Raw genomic sequence first — 16,706 nt, 5'->3', positions numbered from 1 at the left:
CGAAAGTTAAAAAAGGTAAATATATGAGGTTCCAAATGGAAAAACTTTTTGCCATTGTTATACTTTGTTCGTGACAGGAGAAAACCTTTTTTCAATAGTCCTTTCTCGATCAATACAAACTCTTATATATAACAGATCTTGTTATCCTTTCTAGAAAGTAATTTTTCTTATAATTTGAAACAATTCCAATAGAGACAAACATTCCAGATCAAAAAAACAAGTACGACCAAAAAAAATGAAATTATGATTAAATTTTAAAAACACTTGTCTGACTCTAGAGAATCAATAGGAAGTCAAATAATACTGACAAGCTGGTCCATCAAGTGAAACAGTGAAATCGTCTAACAAAACAAAAATTAATGAGACGGAACACTACAAGCAAAGAATCAAATGTAGAAGAATGGTAGACCACCAAAATATAAATATTTTAAATAAAACACTGGAAAATGTATAGAAATATATATTCCTGAGCCAATGAATACACAAATCAGAATCTCAGTTTTCAAAAGTTAATAAATAAGTCAAAAAAGAAGATTACAATTCAATATTCCTACTTTACCTCAAGAAAAATCCTGTCTTTCACAAGTGAAACTTGGAAATTAAAAAAGATATTGTAAAGAAAAACTACATGTTTTTATACAATCTAAAATTAGGTTGGTATTCACTTTTTTTATCTAAGTTGTCAGTACTGCTGTAAGTGGATGTGTCATCAGGTGGGTGAGACAACGACACGGAAGAATGTTTTAGTTTTTTCAATTAATCTTGTTCTATAGTAAAAATAAATTGAATATTTACAATTACTATTAATAAGGCTAAACAACAAGGTAACTCTAACTATGGAGAGAATAATAAAAAGAATCGAGTGAATAAGACCGAATTTATAGGCCCAGATATAACCAGGCGAACAGTTTTTACCACCGGTCACTTTTTTTTATAATTTCACTGGAGTAAAAAATGTTATCCGCATCACCATATTTTTATGCCAACAATAAAATGATGGATGAATTTGATACATGCTGTAAATCTGTTTTATGCACGGTAATGCTTTAAAACTCAGTTATGATATGAAGAAAATAAATTAGTGAGTGGACGATTAATATCTATTATTTTGACATGATGCATATAAACCAGCTGAGGAGGATAATCATGTTTATTTCTTTAAAATTATACGTAAAATACGTGCAGTAGTATGAGATCCATTTACCTATATATTGGATTTATGAATTTAAACAACAGGTAAAAAATTAAACGACTTTTTTCATATGCTACGCCGACCATAATAATAATATTATTAAATACATCCCCAAAAACGATGACTGGATCCCAACTCTGGGTCAATAACCCAGTACAAAGTTATAGATTTTGTTTTAACGTACAATATTGAGTGTCAGATTTACTTCACCTGATAAAAATTGGACTTTATTTGGAGAAATACTTCGTTGTGGTAGATTGCAGGAAAATAATTATTAAATACAACTTCCACAATATATATATATATATATATATATATATATATATATATATATATATACAGTTTTTGTAGTGGGATTCGGTAATATATTAGATTTAGTACACTATGGTATTCATTTTCGCCACAATCCCACTATGAAAACTCTCATATCTAGCTGGCAAATCACAACAATAGTTGACAACGTCATCTTCACCTGCGTCATTACCCTTTCAGATGCACTCTTGCTACTAATATATTTATAATAGTGACAATTGAAAAAAGTATACGTTTATGAAAAGAAAAATATTTGTGTCAACATAAAATCGAAATAATTGTACCCAAAATTCCACGGTTTTGATGACTTAGTTCCGATTTTATGGAATATCATGCTTTATGAATATCCTTGTTGGTGTAGTCTCTCCTTCATTTCAAAATAGTCAAAATGTAAACTGTATAATCTTTGAAATTAATTGTAAGTCGAGTCTTACTCCTAGTGTAGATTTAGTGATATTGTTTTCAAAAAATGTTAATAAGCATCCACTTATGGAAAGATCTTGCATTGTATCTAAAAAAAATTTATGTAAATCCAAAAGTATCTTTCTACGGGTAAACAAAATTGAGGTTATGTTATGTATGAATATCAGCTGCTTTTAATTTACATTCAAGTGATCTAAGACACTCAGTTATGTATCTTATACTCAGATACCCACAGCAAAAGAAACGACATAACTAAAATAATATTTATTTATAATAGTATTCACATCCATTACTGTTTGTAATAATTTAATATTATGTGATTACTTGCTTGTCCTCAACCTCACTTTCAATCTGAGTTCACAAAGCACAAGGTCTCAAACTTGAGCAGATTGCGGGTAAAACACAGTTAGTTCTCACTTGTGAGACTAAAAAGGAACGCGCATTGAACTGAGTTATGACGTTTCAAGTGAAAATAATCTGAGTTTATGTTTATATTCAGTTAATATGTATTTCCTTTTTAGCAACATGTAGCAAACCTTGTCTAAATGGTGGTAAATGCGTAAAACCAGAAAAATGTGCGTGTCCAAAAGGATTTGCAGGACTACAATGCGAAATTATTGTTAATAACCGTAAGTATTATGCAAAATTCACCAGAACTGTTGGCCTTTATATTTATCCAGTTCAATAATTTTTAATTATTCCTTTTCATCTTTGCATAGAGCTCTGGAGTCCTTTCTAATTTATTAACTTGATAAAATTATCTATTAGACAATGTTATCGAATTTAATAGCGCAAATTGCTGCAAAAACCAGGCGTAAAAGGATCAAATTCCACAAAATAACACCAGAAATGGCTATTTTAATCAATTGATTTTAAGCATATGTTTTACAGCAAATTTTTTCACTTTTAATAAAATAACAGGGACTTCATTTTATATTGTATTATTTTACAAAAAATGCAATAAAAAACGTAATTGTAGGTTTATAGTCCAGTCAATTTAGACATTCGAGGTTACATAAATGCCCACCAAGATGAAAATCAGTAAAATTGTTTAAAATAAATGTGTAAATGCCAGAGAACAAAACAGTCCGACTTTTTTGCATCCCTTTTTGCAGTTGCAAAAAATTGTGTTCGGCAGACCAACATCCAGTCTGTAGGGTCTAGCTGATAACCAAGCTACACTTAAACTTGGTAATATACCTGAAAAAGATGTTGATGAACAGCAACTGCATATCGTTACTGATCTAAACAGGTAGTTTTTCATGAGCTACGTACATATTCCACCTTACAGTTATGGAGCTTCAGAGATTGTATTTGCTAATAAAATGCTTAATCGATTTTCTACTTTTCACAATATCCTTCCCATTTCCATATCAATGTATTTGTAAATCATTGATACGAATAGTGAGAATCCTAAACCTAAGCACCAAAAATCACTGCATAGTTCTGAAGTATGTGTAATATTCTACGGAACTTGAAAGTTGAATGATACTGAATTCTAAAACTTGGCTTCGACGAGACGGAGTGAACAGTCACACGTCAAATGATAGAATTCAAAAATATACATTTACGAAGACTCATCAATACTTGTGAAGACTTCTCTGATAAAATTAATTAATGTTAATGTTCCAGCTGACTGCCGAAAACATTGTTTCAACGGAGGGCAATGCTTAAAAAGAGATTCAATAGATATATGTAATTGTCCAAAAGGTTTCGATGGTCCCCAATGTGAAATTAATTTGAATAAACGTAAGTTTTTCTTACAATTTCCACATTTTTATATAAAGAAGTAAACTTTGCCGGATCTAAAATATTAATAATGAAGTATCTAAATCTATGATGTTTATAGTAAATTTTCAATGTTTTTTGAAAAATTTATCAATAATATAAGCCATTTTTCTAATTGAGATTACCATAGAATATACACAAGTAACATGTGGAAGAAAAATAACTTCACAAAATGCTTCATTCACTATAAAGCTGCCTAATAAAAAAATTCTTTGTTTATAGTACAAGAATCAAAATCAGTTAATTTGACCTAGTATTGAAATAACCAATAACATTGATTATATTTTTTAGCTTATTGTACAAACGGTTGCGAAAATGGAGGAATTTGCATACGACATGAATTATGTCTCTGCACAAGGGGATTTACAGGAAAACGATGTGAAATTGATATAGATGAATGTAGAGAACAAAAACCTTGCGATCAAATATGTTATAATACACCTGGTAGTTATAACTGTCAATGTAAAGAGGATTTTATACTGCAGACGGATGGACAGAGCTGCAGGAAAGAAGGTATTATCATCATAAATATCTCTCCCTGATCGTTCCCTCAGTCATTGGGGCTGTTACCTCTTTGGAATGTTTCTATTCTTTTTTTTTTATTGTATCCTTCCATGTTTCCCCATCTTTAGCCTGATGTAACGATACGTGAAAAGGTTGTTCTGTCACTTGTCATCTCGTCTTCTATCTACATGTCCAATTGCAACAATTTCTTCATGAGTAATAATGACAATCTAGTGGTCACACTTGACTCTTCCAGTATCGACTGATTAATTATGTTCGCAGTTCAGGGAATATCTTGTAGCTTTTCTTTTCAAAAGAATTCATCAGTGGGCGAGTTCTAACATAACTTGCTCATAAATATACTTGTTGCTAATGCTACCCTTTCTACCAAGTAGCATAAGGCGTTTTATGGATCGAACTATAATGAAAACATCACTGAAAAAATTAGATTAGATTTAAAAAATTTTTTTAGATGATGGAGATGTCGGTTTGGAAGCTAAAGATTTAGAATTCGAAATACTGGATAAGAGGCTATTGAAACTCGAAACCGTAAGTCAACTGCTCTAATTTATAACAAATATAATACAAACTGATAAGAAATGGAGACTGGGTCTGTATTAAGTTAAATAAATTTTATTTACATCAAATATTATTGTAAACATTTATCTTTTAGATGATGGATGAAAGTCACAAAAACGATGTATCAAAAGATGATTTGCAACACTTATACCGAGATATGAATTCGATTTCTCAAGATATAAGCAGTTTGAAGAACAAAATCAATGATGTAGTGAGTATATAGATATTGAACTGGAATAAAATATGTATAAAATCATATTTAGGTATACTTCGATCTATATGTACGACGTTGTTATTTAATTACAAATCCATCTCTTTCTTTTTGCTGCTTATTTGTATTCAAATTTTATTTTTAGGAGAATTACAAAAACGATATGTATGTGTTCAAAAATAAATTAACCACGATAGAGAAGAAAGCTGAAAAAGTAGACGAACTAATGTTGAAATATGACAGGATGAAAAAATGTGCTTTTTACAACAAAATATGTATGTGAGAAGTTCTGACTGATTATTTTAAGCTAGAAAATACTCTGTGTATATGTAAATCTTTAGTTAAGTTAGAGGAAATATTTTAAATTCAAAATATTTTTTGAACCTTACTTATATTTTGAGAAGCCTCGTTACAATATGAATCTACCAGTACTTAGTAAAAATTATATAATTTGTCTTAACTTAATTAATAGTAAACAGCATTTATATACCATCATAAATGGAAAAAAACTTAAATTGACAATATTTCATTCGAATCTGTTTGAATTTAAAAGTTTTCCTTATAATTATCCTTGTCCAGTGATATTTTTATATAAGTACATATAGGATACATACCTACTGAAATAATAAATAAAATTAGACAATAATATCAACAGAAATAATAAAACTGTGGGTGATTTATGAAAAATAAAATTGTGAGATGACTAACGACAAGTTAACATGTTTTTCAACCCCTATAATATAGTATATTTCATTAGGAGAGTAGTACAAAATAACCTAGTAAAGCTACTTTGAGATAATGCTGAATGTTAATTAATTATTCTGAATTTCTAGAAAGAAAGTGCCAATTATCACTTCTTTCTTTCTCTGTTCTTATTCTTGAATTTCTAGCGCTTTATTTTAAAATTTACATTCATGCGATAGTAGCGCCTCCCTAACGTAAAGAATTTTATGGACACTCTGTAGCACAGAGATGGTTCTCCTTACCTCTACCCTCCCTACTTTAATGTAAGATATATTACAAGCAATATTCGAAACATATCGATAATTAAATTTCGATTCCTGAAACTTTTCGATTATAGTAGTTATACAACACTTATAAGTGTAGTACCGTAATGTAGGTCTCCCTATTTTAACTTAATTTTCTGTTTCAATCGCCTAATAAATACTGTGTTATATATAAGAATATTTTGAATATACGTAGTTATTAAAGCAAGTCGAAATAATATGAATGTTACTCAATTTCCTATTCGGATTTAAATATATCAATTCCTTGCTTTAAATAATTTGACAAAGTGAGTATATTCTTTGTTGCTGAAATTAGGCCATCAAACTATAAGAAATTTTCGTAAACTATGGTCGCATAGCATAGCGCTACTAGTACCTACCGAAACCTTAACTTGGTAACTTATTATATTTTTTTTAATATCAAATTGAACTATCCAAATATTTATGTAAGTTGAAAAACTTTTACCCTTAAATTAAATTTTCTACGGATGACAAATCAATAAGACCAACTGACCTTTTATGACCAATTTCTGGCCTTTCAATGATATAATTGTATACTTTTGAGATAGGGAACATGTTAACAATCGTTAATACAATAAATTTTAATGCATTATAATTTAATTTTTTAGTATTTTTCAAATCAATTAACTAAATTGTTAGTTAACACAAAATTTGAAATATTGAATCAGTTCTATAGATCTGTACTTCTTGCAAACAGTCCCTTAAGTTTGCTTAAAAATCCTTCAAATTCTTGAATACATTTGATTACGCGTCTTGTAGTTATGTATACCCATTTTAATACTTATTATACCTACTGCCACTGTAATATTTGATTTTTAAATAAATTTTATAATAAGTTGTGATTTTATTTCTTTTTACCCATAAACCTGTATCAAATCGAATTGAATAAAAGATCAATAAAACTTTATTGTTACACTGAGCAGAAAGATCTGTAGGTATACTTATTAAATGTGTAGAAAATATTCTGTACAAAAAATCATAGTTTGAATTTTCTATTTATTGAACTAATATAAAATATTAACACATCATTAGAATCTACAAACTTAAGATTTTGTAATAGTTTTCTCGATTATTCCTTTCTTTATTTTCTTAATAATTCTGCCTTTGTTGGTTTTCTTACTTTTCCGTTTATCTTTATTCGATTTTTTACATTTCCTAATCTTACGTGGGTGTACCCAAATTGGATAAGCCCCGTTGTCGTTCATCAAGGTTTTAGAATTAAATTTTTTCAAATCATCTACTGTACTCTGATCCATTACATCTCTTTCGTTTTGATTCTCTTGATTCTTTTTCTTTATTTCTTCAGCTGTAGTAAAATTAATAACCTCTGACAATTCGGACATATTAACATCAACAGTATTTGATGCTCCTTGTCCTTGAGTATCTTCAATACCTAGAGTTTTCTTCAATCTTTCCAGCTCTTTTTTGCCATATCTTTCGCGTTTAACTTGACGCATTTTTCTCTTCCATTTACTTCTTAAACTCTTCGCCATGTTGAAAGTGAAATGTAATTTTTGATAATGTTAGCACGAAAGTTCACACAAGCAAATATTTACGTGAATCAAAACGGAAAACTTTTTGTTATTTGCAAACATGAGCACATTGATTTTAACCTAAAAATTTGAGAGATTGTAGGTAATATTCGAAACATATCGATAATTAAATTTCGATTCCTGAAACTTTTCGATTATTCTATTTATGCAACACTTTTTACGTTGTAGCATCGCTGATTGTCAAAGGTAGCAATACCATTATGCGGGTTTCTCTATTATAACTTAATTTTCTGTTTCAACCACCTAATAAATTTTGTGTTCTATACAAAAATATATTTTAATATATACGTAGTTATTAAAGCAAGTCGAAGTAATATAAATCTAAGATTATATACCCGATATAAATGTTACTTCAATTTCGTATTCAGATATAAATCTATCGATTAGTAGTATCGATACGTTGCTTTATATAATTTGACATATTATATATGTTCTTTGTTGCTGAAATTAAGCCATCAAACTATAAGAAATTTTCGTAAACTATGAAAATATTGAACGATCGCAGTCAAGACACCTACTTTTATATGTATATAAAAATGTTTCTTATCTTCATAAACGAATTCAATTATATTTATTCTAAGAAAGGTTACAACTTGACGTTTAATCACAGAACACATTCTAATTAACAAATTTCTCTCCCGCTACCACTACCTATCACAAATTAAAAGCATTCCGAAACATGATGTTCGCCCCAAAACGTGTTTGTAGTGTATGTATCACCGAACGATCCCGTTAGGGTTCTACAACATTTGCACAACGGCTTCGTCCGCTGAATGCGACGTAAGAGTGGGTTAACCCCATCATGATCTGAATATACGAAAAGTAATCCGGATCCCGTTTACTGTTGTTTGGAAAATGTACGAAATCATGGAGCGACACCATACGATCATATAATTAATATTACATCTAGAGAATGCGAGGAATCGGAGTTGGTTCAAGTGAGTCCAACTGATCCTAGTGAGAAAACGTACATCGGTTTATCACTTTTTATTTCAGTACATAGATTTAATATGTATTATTTGAAGAGAGAAAGAGCGTCGCTTTGCCTCTCTAATCGCTTTTGAGCAATCTAACGAATTGTCAAAAACAGCTGATGCCTATTTAAAAATGGGTAAAAAACGCCGTGGGGTAAACAAATGCTTTTGCCAAATTATCTGTGTGATTTGTGAAGTTACTTGTTGGTTTTAGACCTTATTATTTCGAAGTGGCTTCTTAAAGAGTTGCTGCTCGAAAAAGTACGAAATTTTCTCTAGAAAACGCGGCTTTATTAACACAGTTGCCACAATTTTGATGTAGATCAGCTTTTTTCTGAGGTTGCTTAATTAAAATCAAAATTTGTTTTTCTCCTTTGCTGTTCTAACCACTAGAAACTTCGATTTTATGGCAATGCAATCAAAATAAATCAGCAATTCGTGCCCTCTCAAACCTGGCTCTCACTATCTTTAACTTTAACCCTATGACAAGTTTTGATTTGAATATCGGATGATGTGTCTCTCTGCTTCAATAGTACTATGCCACTTACATAAATCTCTCCATCTTTAATATTAAATCTATGAGCCTATACCAAACATTCTAGTATGGCATTAGGTGATGGGTTTTATAGTGAATCTTCAAAAAAAAGTTTTGTCAGGAATTAAAGGAAACACTGTCATTTTTTTATAATTTTATTATTTGGAAAATGAGCAAGTATCTGGCTAAATCATTTAAAATAAGTACAAAAAACTAGCATAAATCAATTGGTTTTAAAACATTCAATAAAATACAATAAATTTCATATCAAATATAGCGACCAGTGAAAACCAATCAGTTGGTACTAAATGTATCCAAAAATATAATTATTAAAATTGTTTTTCCAAAAGTAATAATATGTTTTAAAAAGGTAAATACCTTATTCTATTGTACGTATATAATATATAAAACATGTAAATATATATATAAAATGCGCGCATATAAGTGAAAACTTTCACAGTTTTGTAATAAGCACATATGTCAGCAAAATATAATCGAAACATGTATAGTGATGTCTAAGAAAGACAAATTTGATATGTTATTTCGTTTATAGATAATAATACTACTTATTGGAATAAAGTATGCAAACCTAAGAAACATACAGGAAGAATAATTTAAAACTCAACGGAAGATCTAGAGGTATCTTATTAAAGAGGAACAGCATCAGAGGTTTTCGGGAAGAATAGATTTGTTACACTAAAAATTCCAGAAAAAAATCCAAACTCATTACAGAAATTGTTTAAAGGGACCTACTACATTTTTCTATGGAAGAGTAAAGGCAAACGAAACAAGTTAATGAATCGAATAACTTTAAAATAAATAACACAGATCTACTAATTTGTATTTTGTTGCTGTTTTCAAAATTATTTGTAATTTTTTGCCCGATTCTCAAAAATTATTATCTGTGAATAGTTTCCACTTTTTTCAGCATAAAAAATATTCTCGCAGGTTATCACATTGCACCAAAAAACATTCTACATTATATTTTCAAATTTATTTTGTCCAGGTTTTTAAAAACACATACAGGCTTTGTTAGTGAACCTAAAGGAACAGAAAACTACTACATTTCAGATTGTGATCTAATAAGGGAGAGAGGAAATAGAAAACAGTTGCCCTAGATGAAATGGAGAGATTGGCAGAAAACAAGAAGGAATGGAAATATTGAACAGAATCCTCTTCCAATAACTGAAAATGTAGAAGGAAAATGAAGATTCTTTGTATACTTTTTTTACAAAATCTCTATTATCAGAAATTATCTATGAATAGTTTTCAAGTTTTCAAAACATTCTACATTATTTTCTTGTTAATTTTGTATAGTATTGTAAAAAATGACTTTGGGACAGAGAACATATAAATTTGATGAGGTCAGATTCAAATATGTAAGGGAAATAGGGGATAAATAATAACCCTAGATGAAATAAAGAGATGGGCAGGGGACAGGAAGGAATGGAAACATTCAACCAAAGCAGTCTTTCGACAAACAATTAAACCGCTAAAAAATTATATTGAACATATTTTACAATTTAGCTATAATGTCATAATTGCCAAACAGTTTTCAGAATTATAAAATACAAAATCTATTAATTTCTATAAAAAAATCACCATAATAGGAATCAATTTTGGTATCCTACAAGCCCTTACTAAATCACAAATTTGATTCTTTACTAACTTTCAACCTATGTGATTAAAATGTATGCTAACGCAGACAAAATAAATCCATCACACATCTTTTGAAATAATAAAATTACTACTAAGATAATGGCAGTTAATCTAAATCCTTTTCATTGGTTTTTGCAAACATAAGCTGAAGAGTGTAAATAAAAAAGGTACTAAGTGTCATTTTAAAAACAATATTTTTGTAAATGCTACAACTGAAATATAAAGTTGTGGTGGGGTTGTGTTGATTTTCCTTAGAAAAGTACTAACAGAAAGCCGATCATTAACTGCAGTTGTTCTCTGTTGTACAGTGAGATTTGAAAGAAACTTGAAAGTTGTTTAGAAACAACTCAGATGTTTAACTAAATAAGAAGCAATTTTCAAAGGACTAGTAGATGAGCCTGCTGGATATGAAATCAACTGATGTTAACGCCTAGGAAGCAGATGGCTAGTTCCACGATTATTTCAGATCTTTTATTTTTTGAAACTTAGTCCTTTTTTATTTCGGCTCTTCATCTTCATCATCTGATAATTTTTCATAAAGTTAATAACCTGAAAACCCCAATTATATCTAATATTAGTTATAAACCATAATCAGTTCTACATAGCCAATAGGCAAGGCAAGTATTCTAAATTTATAAACTTTTTTTTTTCTGAAAAATATGTTTTAATTCCAGCATATACTCAAATAGAAAATAATATTAATATATTAAAAAACTATTGAACCAGCAGTTGATAAAATATACAGAGCATCTCAACTAAACTATAAATATGTTTTTCGTGATGAGTCGTCTCAAATTTTAGGTCTCTTTTGATAGGAAAATAATATGTAACAATTGACGTTTCCACTTATTTCAGTCTTTATCAAAACGAAAAACATATAAAAAGCTTCAAGAAGTAAAAAGTTAAAAAAAACTATAAATATGTACAGAAAAAATTTAACTAAGCTGTTAAATCTATCATCATATGGAAGCTATCAAATGAAATTTATGAATTTGACAACAAATCAACAGATCAACTGTTTATTCTGTGCCAAATTGATCCAATGATTCTAAAGATTTTTTTGGTACAATAATTTTAATGAGGTTACTAGTACCAACAAAAAAAAATAGTGTTAAGAATTAACTTTGTTGTATAATGTAATCTATATAATAGAAAATCGAAGTAAAATAAAAATGAAACCATTTAGTTTTATATTTATATCAAAATTTTAGTCAGAGTTTACTTTGCAGTGATAATCATCTCATACTGAACGATACTCCGTATATTCTCAATCGCACTCTACTACACATGTTTTAATATCACTTATTGTTATTCTGGATTACAAATTAAATTGATTTATAAATTGCAATCAAGTTTTTCATTTACCCAGATGGTATGATACCTAATTTCATATGAAACTTGGTTTTAGAAAAGGAATTAAGCTATTTTGGTACTATAAATGAAAAAAAAAAATACCTAAAACTATAATAATTATTTATATGTGTACTTATAAAGGAACCTATGTAAACATATACATCAGATAAAATAGTTCAAAATCAAAATTAAGATTCAATGCTTCTATTAAAAATAAACATATCAGAATTCAATTCTCTCAAGTGAAACTTCAATCAATTAAGTTTACCATTCTTAATATTGACAATATTAGTACAGTGCAATCTCTTTAATCTGAACGCCACCCTTATGATGACATACTTCAACATATAATCCTGGAATTAATTTGAAGAGGTCATTTCTTTTGTTTTTCATATGTTTTACTACACTTTTCCTAACCTAGAATAAAAGATGCCCAAAAGAAAACACCAACGAGTTTCAAGGAAGTTGGCTTTTGAAATATGATAGATTAAATATCCTTTTTTTAATTAATATTTAATAATCAGAATACTTTTCTATAATAGACTGTTCGGGTTTAAAGCGGTCCTACTTTATATGATTTGTGTAAAATCTTTGCGAATAAGAATAAAAAATTATAACAAATAATTCTAAAATTATATATTGAATATAATAAGTGATAGTTTGCTGCAGATCCCTGATTTAGAAGCATTATTTCTCCATTTGATTTATAATAACAAAACATTCAAATATTCCAACATTAAAAAACTCCGTTAAGGAATTCATTGCGAAAAAGTTTTATTTATAATTAATATTTACACAATAAAAAGTTACAAGAAATTAAAACTTGTCATGGCAGTCATGGATGTAATTAAAAGGAAAAAAAAGTAAAATAATAATTTGTTACGTTACATGCAAACATAACACAATTTTCAAAATAATAGTACCATGTATATGTCAATATAAAACATTATTGATTAATACTATTATTAATTTTTTTTAATTCTTATATTGTACACAACCCCATGTAACCAAATAAAGAATAAAACTTTTTCATAACAAAATCATCTTATTTTTTATATTGGTTTAAACTGAATTAATCTAGTGAGCATACTCATAATGCACGGTATTTGTTTTTGGCGATGCATAGTGATGTTGTCCGGGACGTTGCTCTCAAAATCTAGCGCTACACGTTGAGATACAAAAGTAAGTATAGTCAACAGATCCAGCTCGAAGGCTTTTGTCTTCAATTCTTGGCACAGGGATTGAATGAACCACGATCCTTTGGTTGTGTTACGCCAAGAGTAATAGCCTTAATTAAAATGTTATTTGATAAAAATGATATGATTATGAATAATATGAACAGGGAAAATTACAGTTTTTAATTTATGCATTATTGGGGATAATTATTACAAATTATTTTGGACTTTTGTTATATTATCGAGATTTAAAGATGTAGATATTTTTTTCTAATTTTTATCGGTAATATTATCAAATACCTATATTACACTATTTTCAAAATGTTTTCTGAAATAACCAAGAGCGGATTTAAGGTGGGGCCGTCGCTTCCCCAAGCGAACCATCACGATATAAAAAAAAATTAGAATAAATGATATTAATAAGTATTATTATTTCATAAAAGTTATCACATACTCTATTTCTTTCCCAAACTATAACCCCCCATTCCGGTCAGTCAGTAAGATATATAAAAAAAAACATTTTAGTAGGCCGCTCAGTTGAAGCAAGAAACAAAATTCACTAAACGTGTGATAAGATTAAACCTGTGCAAGCACAAGCTGATTTTTGTTGACAGATGCTTATAATTGTAGTTCTTGTTGCGTTAATTGGTTTTGACAGAAATAATGAGTGTAATAATTAAATAATGGGAACAAAAAGAAATCCAGAAAAGCCTGCAAATAAAAAACCATTTCTCAAATAAAAACAAACACTTGTATCTGATTTTTCCTTCAAAGTCAAAATGGTACAGAAAGGCTCTATTAAGTATTCATCTTGACATAGAGTCAAACCTATAAAATAATATTGACACATTTGCTCAGAATAAACACTCTACCCTAAAATACTAATTTTTTTTTTCATTTATACCTTCTCGTTTAACTTACAAAGAATATCAAAACAGAGTTATATTCTCTTTGAAAGATCTCTGGATCCGCCCCTGGAAATAACTGTACTGGAAAAGTCTCTGTGTGAACTGTTTTAATAAGTTTGTGAAAGATGGGGAGTTAAAATGATATAATAAATATGTTAAAGACATACCCTTTACTGTAGAATAGACTATGAGAAAATCAGCTTGCACTGGTATTTTGTAGGTATTATGGATTTCCCCATCAGTCTCTGTTTTTGAGAGGTTGACGCCTCCATCAAGTTTGTCACCTTGACAGGCTTGCAGGAAAAATATTTTTGGTTTACCTAAAATGCGATTAAAGCAAAAACAACACTATAGGATTAGATATGAAAAAAACAAACCTGCTAAAGAAGGACACCTATCTGCAGTAAATTGCACCCATAGGTGGTCAGGTTTGTATGGCGTATCTTTTGCATAAATAATTCCCGATTCTCCATGTGATAGAATAGAAATTATAAGGCAGTCATTATCACTATGATCCATACGAGCAGCTGGTAAAAAAAAAACAATAACCAACAATTAGAAACACAAAAATAATTGTACAGAATGTGACCTTTTCAAATGTCATAGAAAAATCACAAACTTTGGGTGTTATAAGTGATTTTATGGCATAGATTCTGATAAAGTCAATCCCTGGAGTATGGAAAAAATAATTAAAATATTCAAATGACCTAAGCTTCGAGATATTAAAGGTTCAAACTCGAAAAATCTTTAATGCCAACGCCTTAAGATATGAAAGCTGAAACATTGATAAATTGAAGAATCCAATGATTCATTTCTTACGTTTTCGTGAAAATGATTAAACAAGTTTGAGTTACCTTCTTTTTGATATATTGAAGGTTAAAAGTCAAATAACCGGTTTTTTATAGTTTATTTATTATTTAAGTGGTTTTAAGCATTACTTTAGAACTGCTGTACAGATGCTCAACACCCATATATTGCTTTGTGCTATCTATACCTATACAGATCGTATCTGGATCAACATACTTACTTTTGAAGGACAATATAAACCTTGAAGAAAAGACCGATCTTGTCCTCTTTGTAGTACAACTATTATCATCTGCTCAATAATTCACCCACAGTGGTACTTCCGTTTTATCAGAAATATTTAGTCTACCTAGACTGTCTTGTCATTTCCAACAAGTTTAATATCTGCCTAATCTAACTTAATGTTGAAATCATTCAAATTTAATAACTCATTTACAAGTTTAAACCTTTGACATCGTGAAGCATAGAGTTTTTTTAAATTATTTTACTCCCAATTACTATTAAAAACAATAGTCATATTTATGAACTACAGAAATTGTAATCTATCTGTACATTCTATAAGCCTGAGGAATAAATTGTTGATTATTAACCTTAGTTTTGTATTTCTGTATGTAAGTAAGTACAAACTTGGATAGTAAATTTGATAAAAAAATTGTAATTTCAATTTTTCCATACAAATTTTACAGTAACATTTAATGATTTTAGTGATCTTTATAAACTTTGAAAAAATATTTTTATAAAATTGTGTTCTAGCAATTTAGTTTTAGACAAATTTATCAATTATTTATAGCTATTATATACAAATGTATTGATTATTGTTCTACCTTATCAATACATATCCTTATCAGTTAATAAACTGTCTTTAAAATAAAAAAATATTGCAAAAACAAAAAGATAATGCTAATAATAAAAAGTTCATTTTCATATCAGATTGTTTGGAATATATTAATTATTTACCTTTCTTTATATGCAATTCTATATCAGAATAATTTAGATCTTTAAATACATGCACATCAAACCCTAGAGCAATAAGGCACTCCTTAAGATTTCTGCAGTCTTCATTGGTACCGCCTCTTGGTTTTAAACTACCAACTTCAAAGAACTCGTGATTAAATATGTAAGCTAAACCTCTCCTCTTGTGGTTCATTTTATAATGCGTTGAATACTTTGCTACTGGCATTTTCGCATATAGCTCTCCAGTAGCATTACTTGAAAAACAGATTATGAGTATTCGTAATTGATGTATAGTAGAAAATATTTTACCCTGGTTTTCCTAGTGCATCTCGTTCATCTCTTTTACCATTACTCATTTGGCCAAAACACTGACCATCTTGGGCATCCTCAAAAGTCTCTTCAGCTGTGCTAAATCCATTACCCACTTGATCTGTACCTTTATTATCCATTTTCATGTAAACATTAAATGATAAAAATGGTTAAACAAGCGCTAATACAATTATAGTTCACACAAAGGAATTTGAAAAAGAGCGATAGTACTCCAAACAAAAATAAACTACTTATTACTGATAATCTACAGTTACCAACATAATTCTAAAAGTCCAACTTCAACAATATACCTGTAACCAATAAGATTATAATATTTAAATCATGTGATAAACAGTGTCCAATGATAGAAGTACTACAGTCAAGTTTTAGAAATTCGTTAATCCCCTATTCAAGAGGCAAATTTTGACGAAGCCTTTTGAAATAC

The 16,706-nt window shown here is 29.1% G+C and overlaps 3 protein-coding genes and 1 long non-coding RNA gene across 5 annotated transcripts in view; 2 read left to right on the top strand and 2 right to left on the bottom strand.

Annotated features, from left to right (window-relative positions):
• LOC130896952 (epidermal growth factor-like protein 8) overlaps window positions 1-6,876 on the top strand; it is a 64,920-nt gene extending 58,044 nt beyond the window's left edge. Inside the window, exons 4-9 of the mRNA XM_057805378.1 lie at window positions 2,449-2,556; window positions 3,560-3,676; window positions 4,007-4,228; window positions 4,692-4,768; window positions 4,893-5,009; window positions 5,155-6,876. Of these exons, the coding sequence (XP_057661361.1) occupies window positions 2,449-2,556; window positions 3,560-3,676; window positions 4,007-4,228; window positions 4,692-4,768; window positions 4,893-5,009; window positions 5,155-5,292 (779 nt within the window). The 3' untranslated portion in view covers window positions 5,293-6,876. The remainder of the gene's footprint in view (window positions 1-2,448; window positions 2,557-3,559; window positions 3,677-4,006; window positions 4,229-4,691; window positions 4,769-4,892; window positions 5,010-5,154) is intronic.
• A 137-nt stretch (window positions 6,877-7,013) lies between these two features.
• On the bottom strand, window positions 7,014-7,662 carry LOC130896955 (protein LLP homolog). The gene has a single exon (XM_057805382.1). It carries the CDS (start codon window positions 7,528-7,530, stop codon window positions 7,081-7,083), a length of 450 nt encoding a protein of 149 aa, XP_057661365.1. The 5' UTR covers window positions 7,531-7,662; the 3' UTR covers window positions 7,014-7,080.
• Window positions 7,663-8,239: 577 nt separating this feature from the next.
• Window positions 8,240-12,106, top strand: LOC130896958 (uncharacterized). The gene is made up of 2 exons (XR_009059637.1): window positions 8,240-8,528; window positions 9,653-12,106. It is a non-coding gene; the product is annotated as an uncharacterized LOC130896958 (long non-coding RNA).
• Window positions 10,584-16,568, bottom strand: LOC130896954 (caspase-1-like). 2 transcript variants are annotated; one of them, XM_057805380.1, is made up of 5 exons: window positions 16,262-16,568; window positions 15,956-16,206; window positions 14,572-14,721; window positions 14,362-14,514; window positions 10,584-13,399 (listed from the first exon to the last, which is right to left on the bottom strand). In XM_057805380.1, exons 1-5 carry the CDS (start codon window positions 16,405-16,407, stop codon window positions 13,164-13,166), a joined length of 936 nt encoding a protein of 311 aa, XP_057661363.1. In that variant the 5' UTR covers window positions 16,408-16,568; the 3' UTR covers window positions 10,584-13,163. The 2 variants fall into 2 exon arrangements, with proteins under 2 accessions (XP_057661363.1, XP_057661364.1); XM_057805381.1 differs by having other exon boundaries at window positions 10,584-13,369.
• Between the last annotated feature and the right edge of the window lie 138 nt (window positions 16,569-16,706).

Source organism: Diorhabda carinulata, chromosome 8 (genome assembly GCF_026250575.1).
Source record: "Diorhabda carinulata isolate Delta chromosome 8, icDioCari1.1, whole genome shotgun sequence".
In the NCBI taxonomy this organism is placed as follows: Eukaryota; Metazoa; Arthropoda; class Insecta; order Coleoptera; family Chrysomelidae; genus Diorhabda; species Diorhabda carinulata.
Note: the sequence above shows the minus strand (reverse complement) of the source record. Positions and strands in the feature narration are given on the sequence as shown.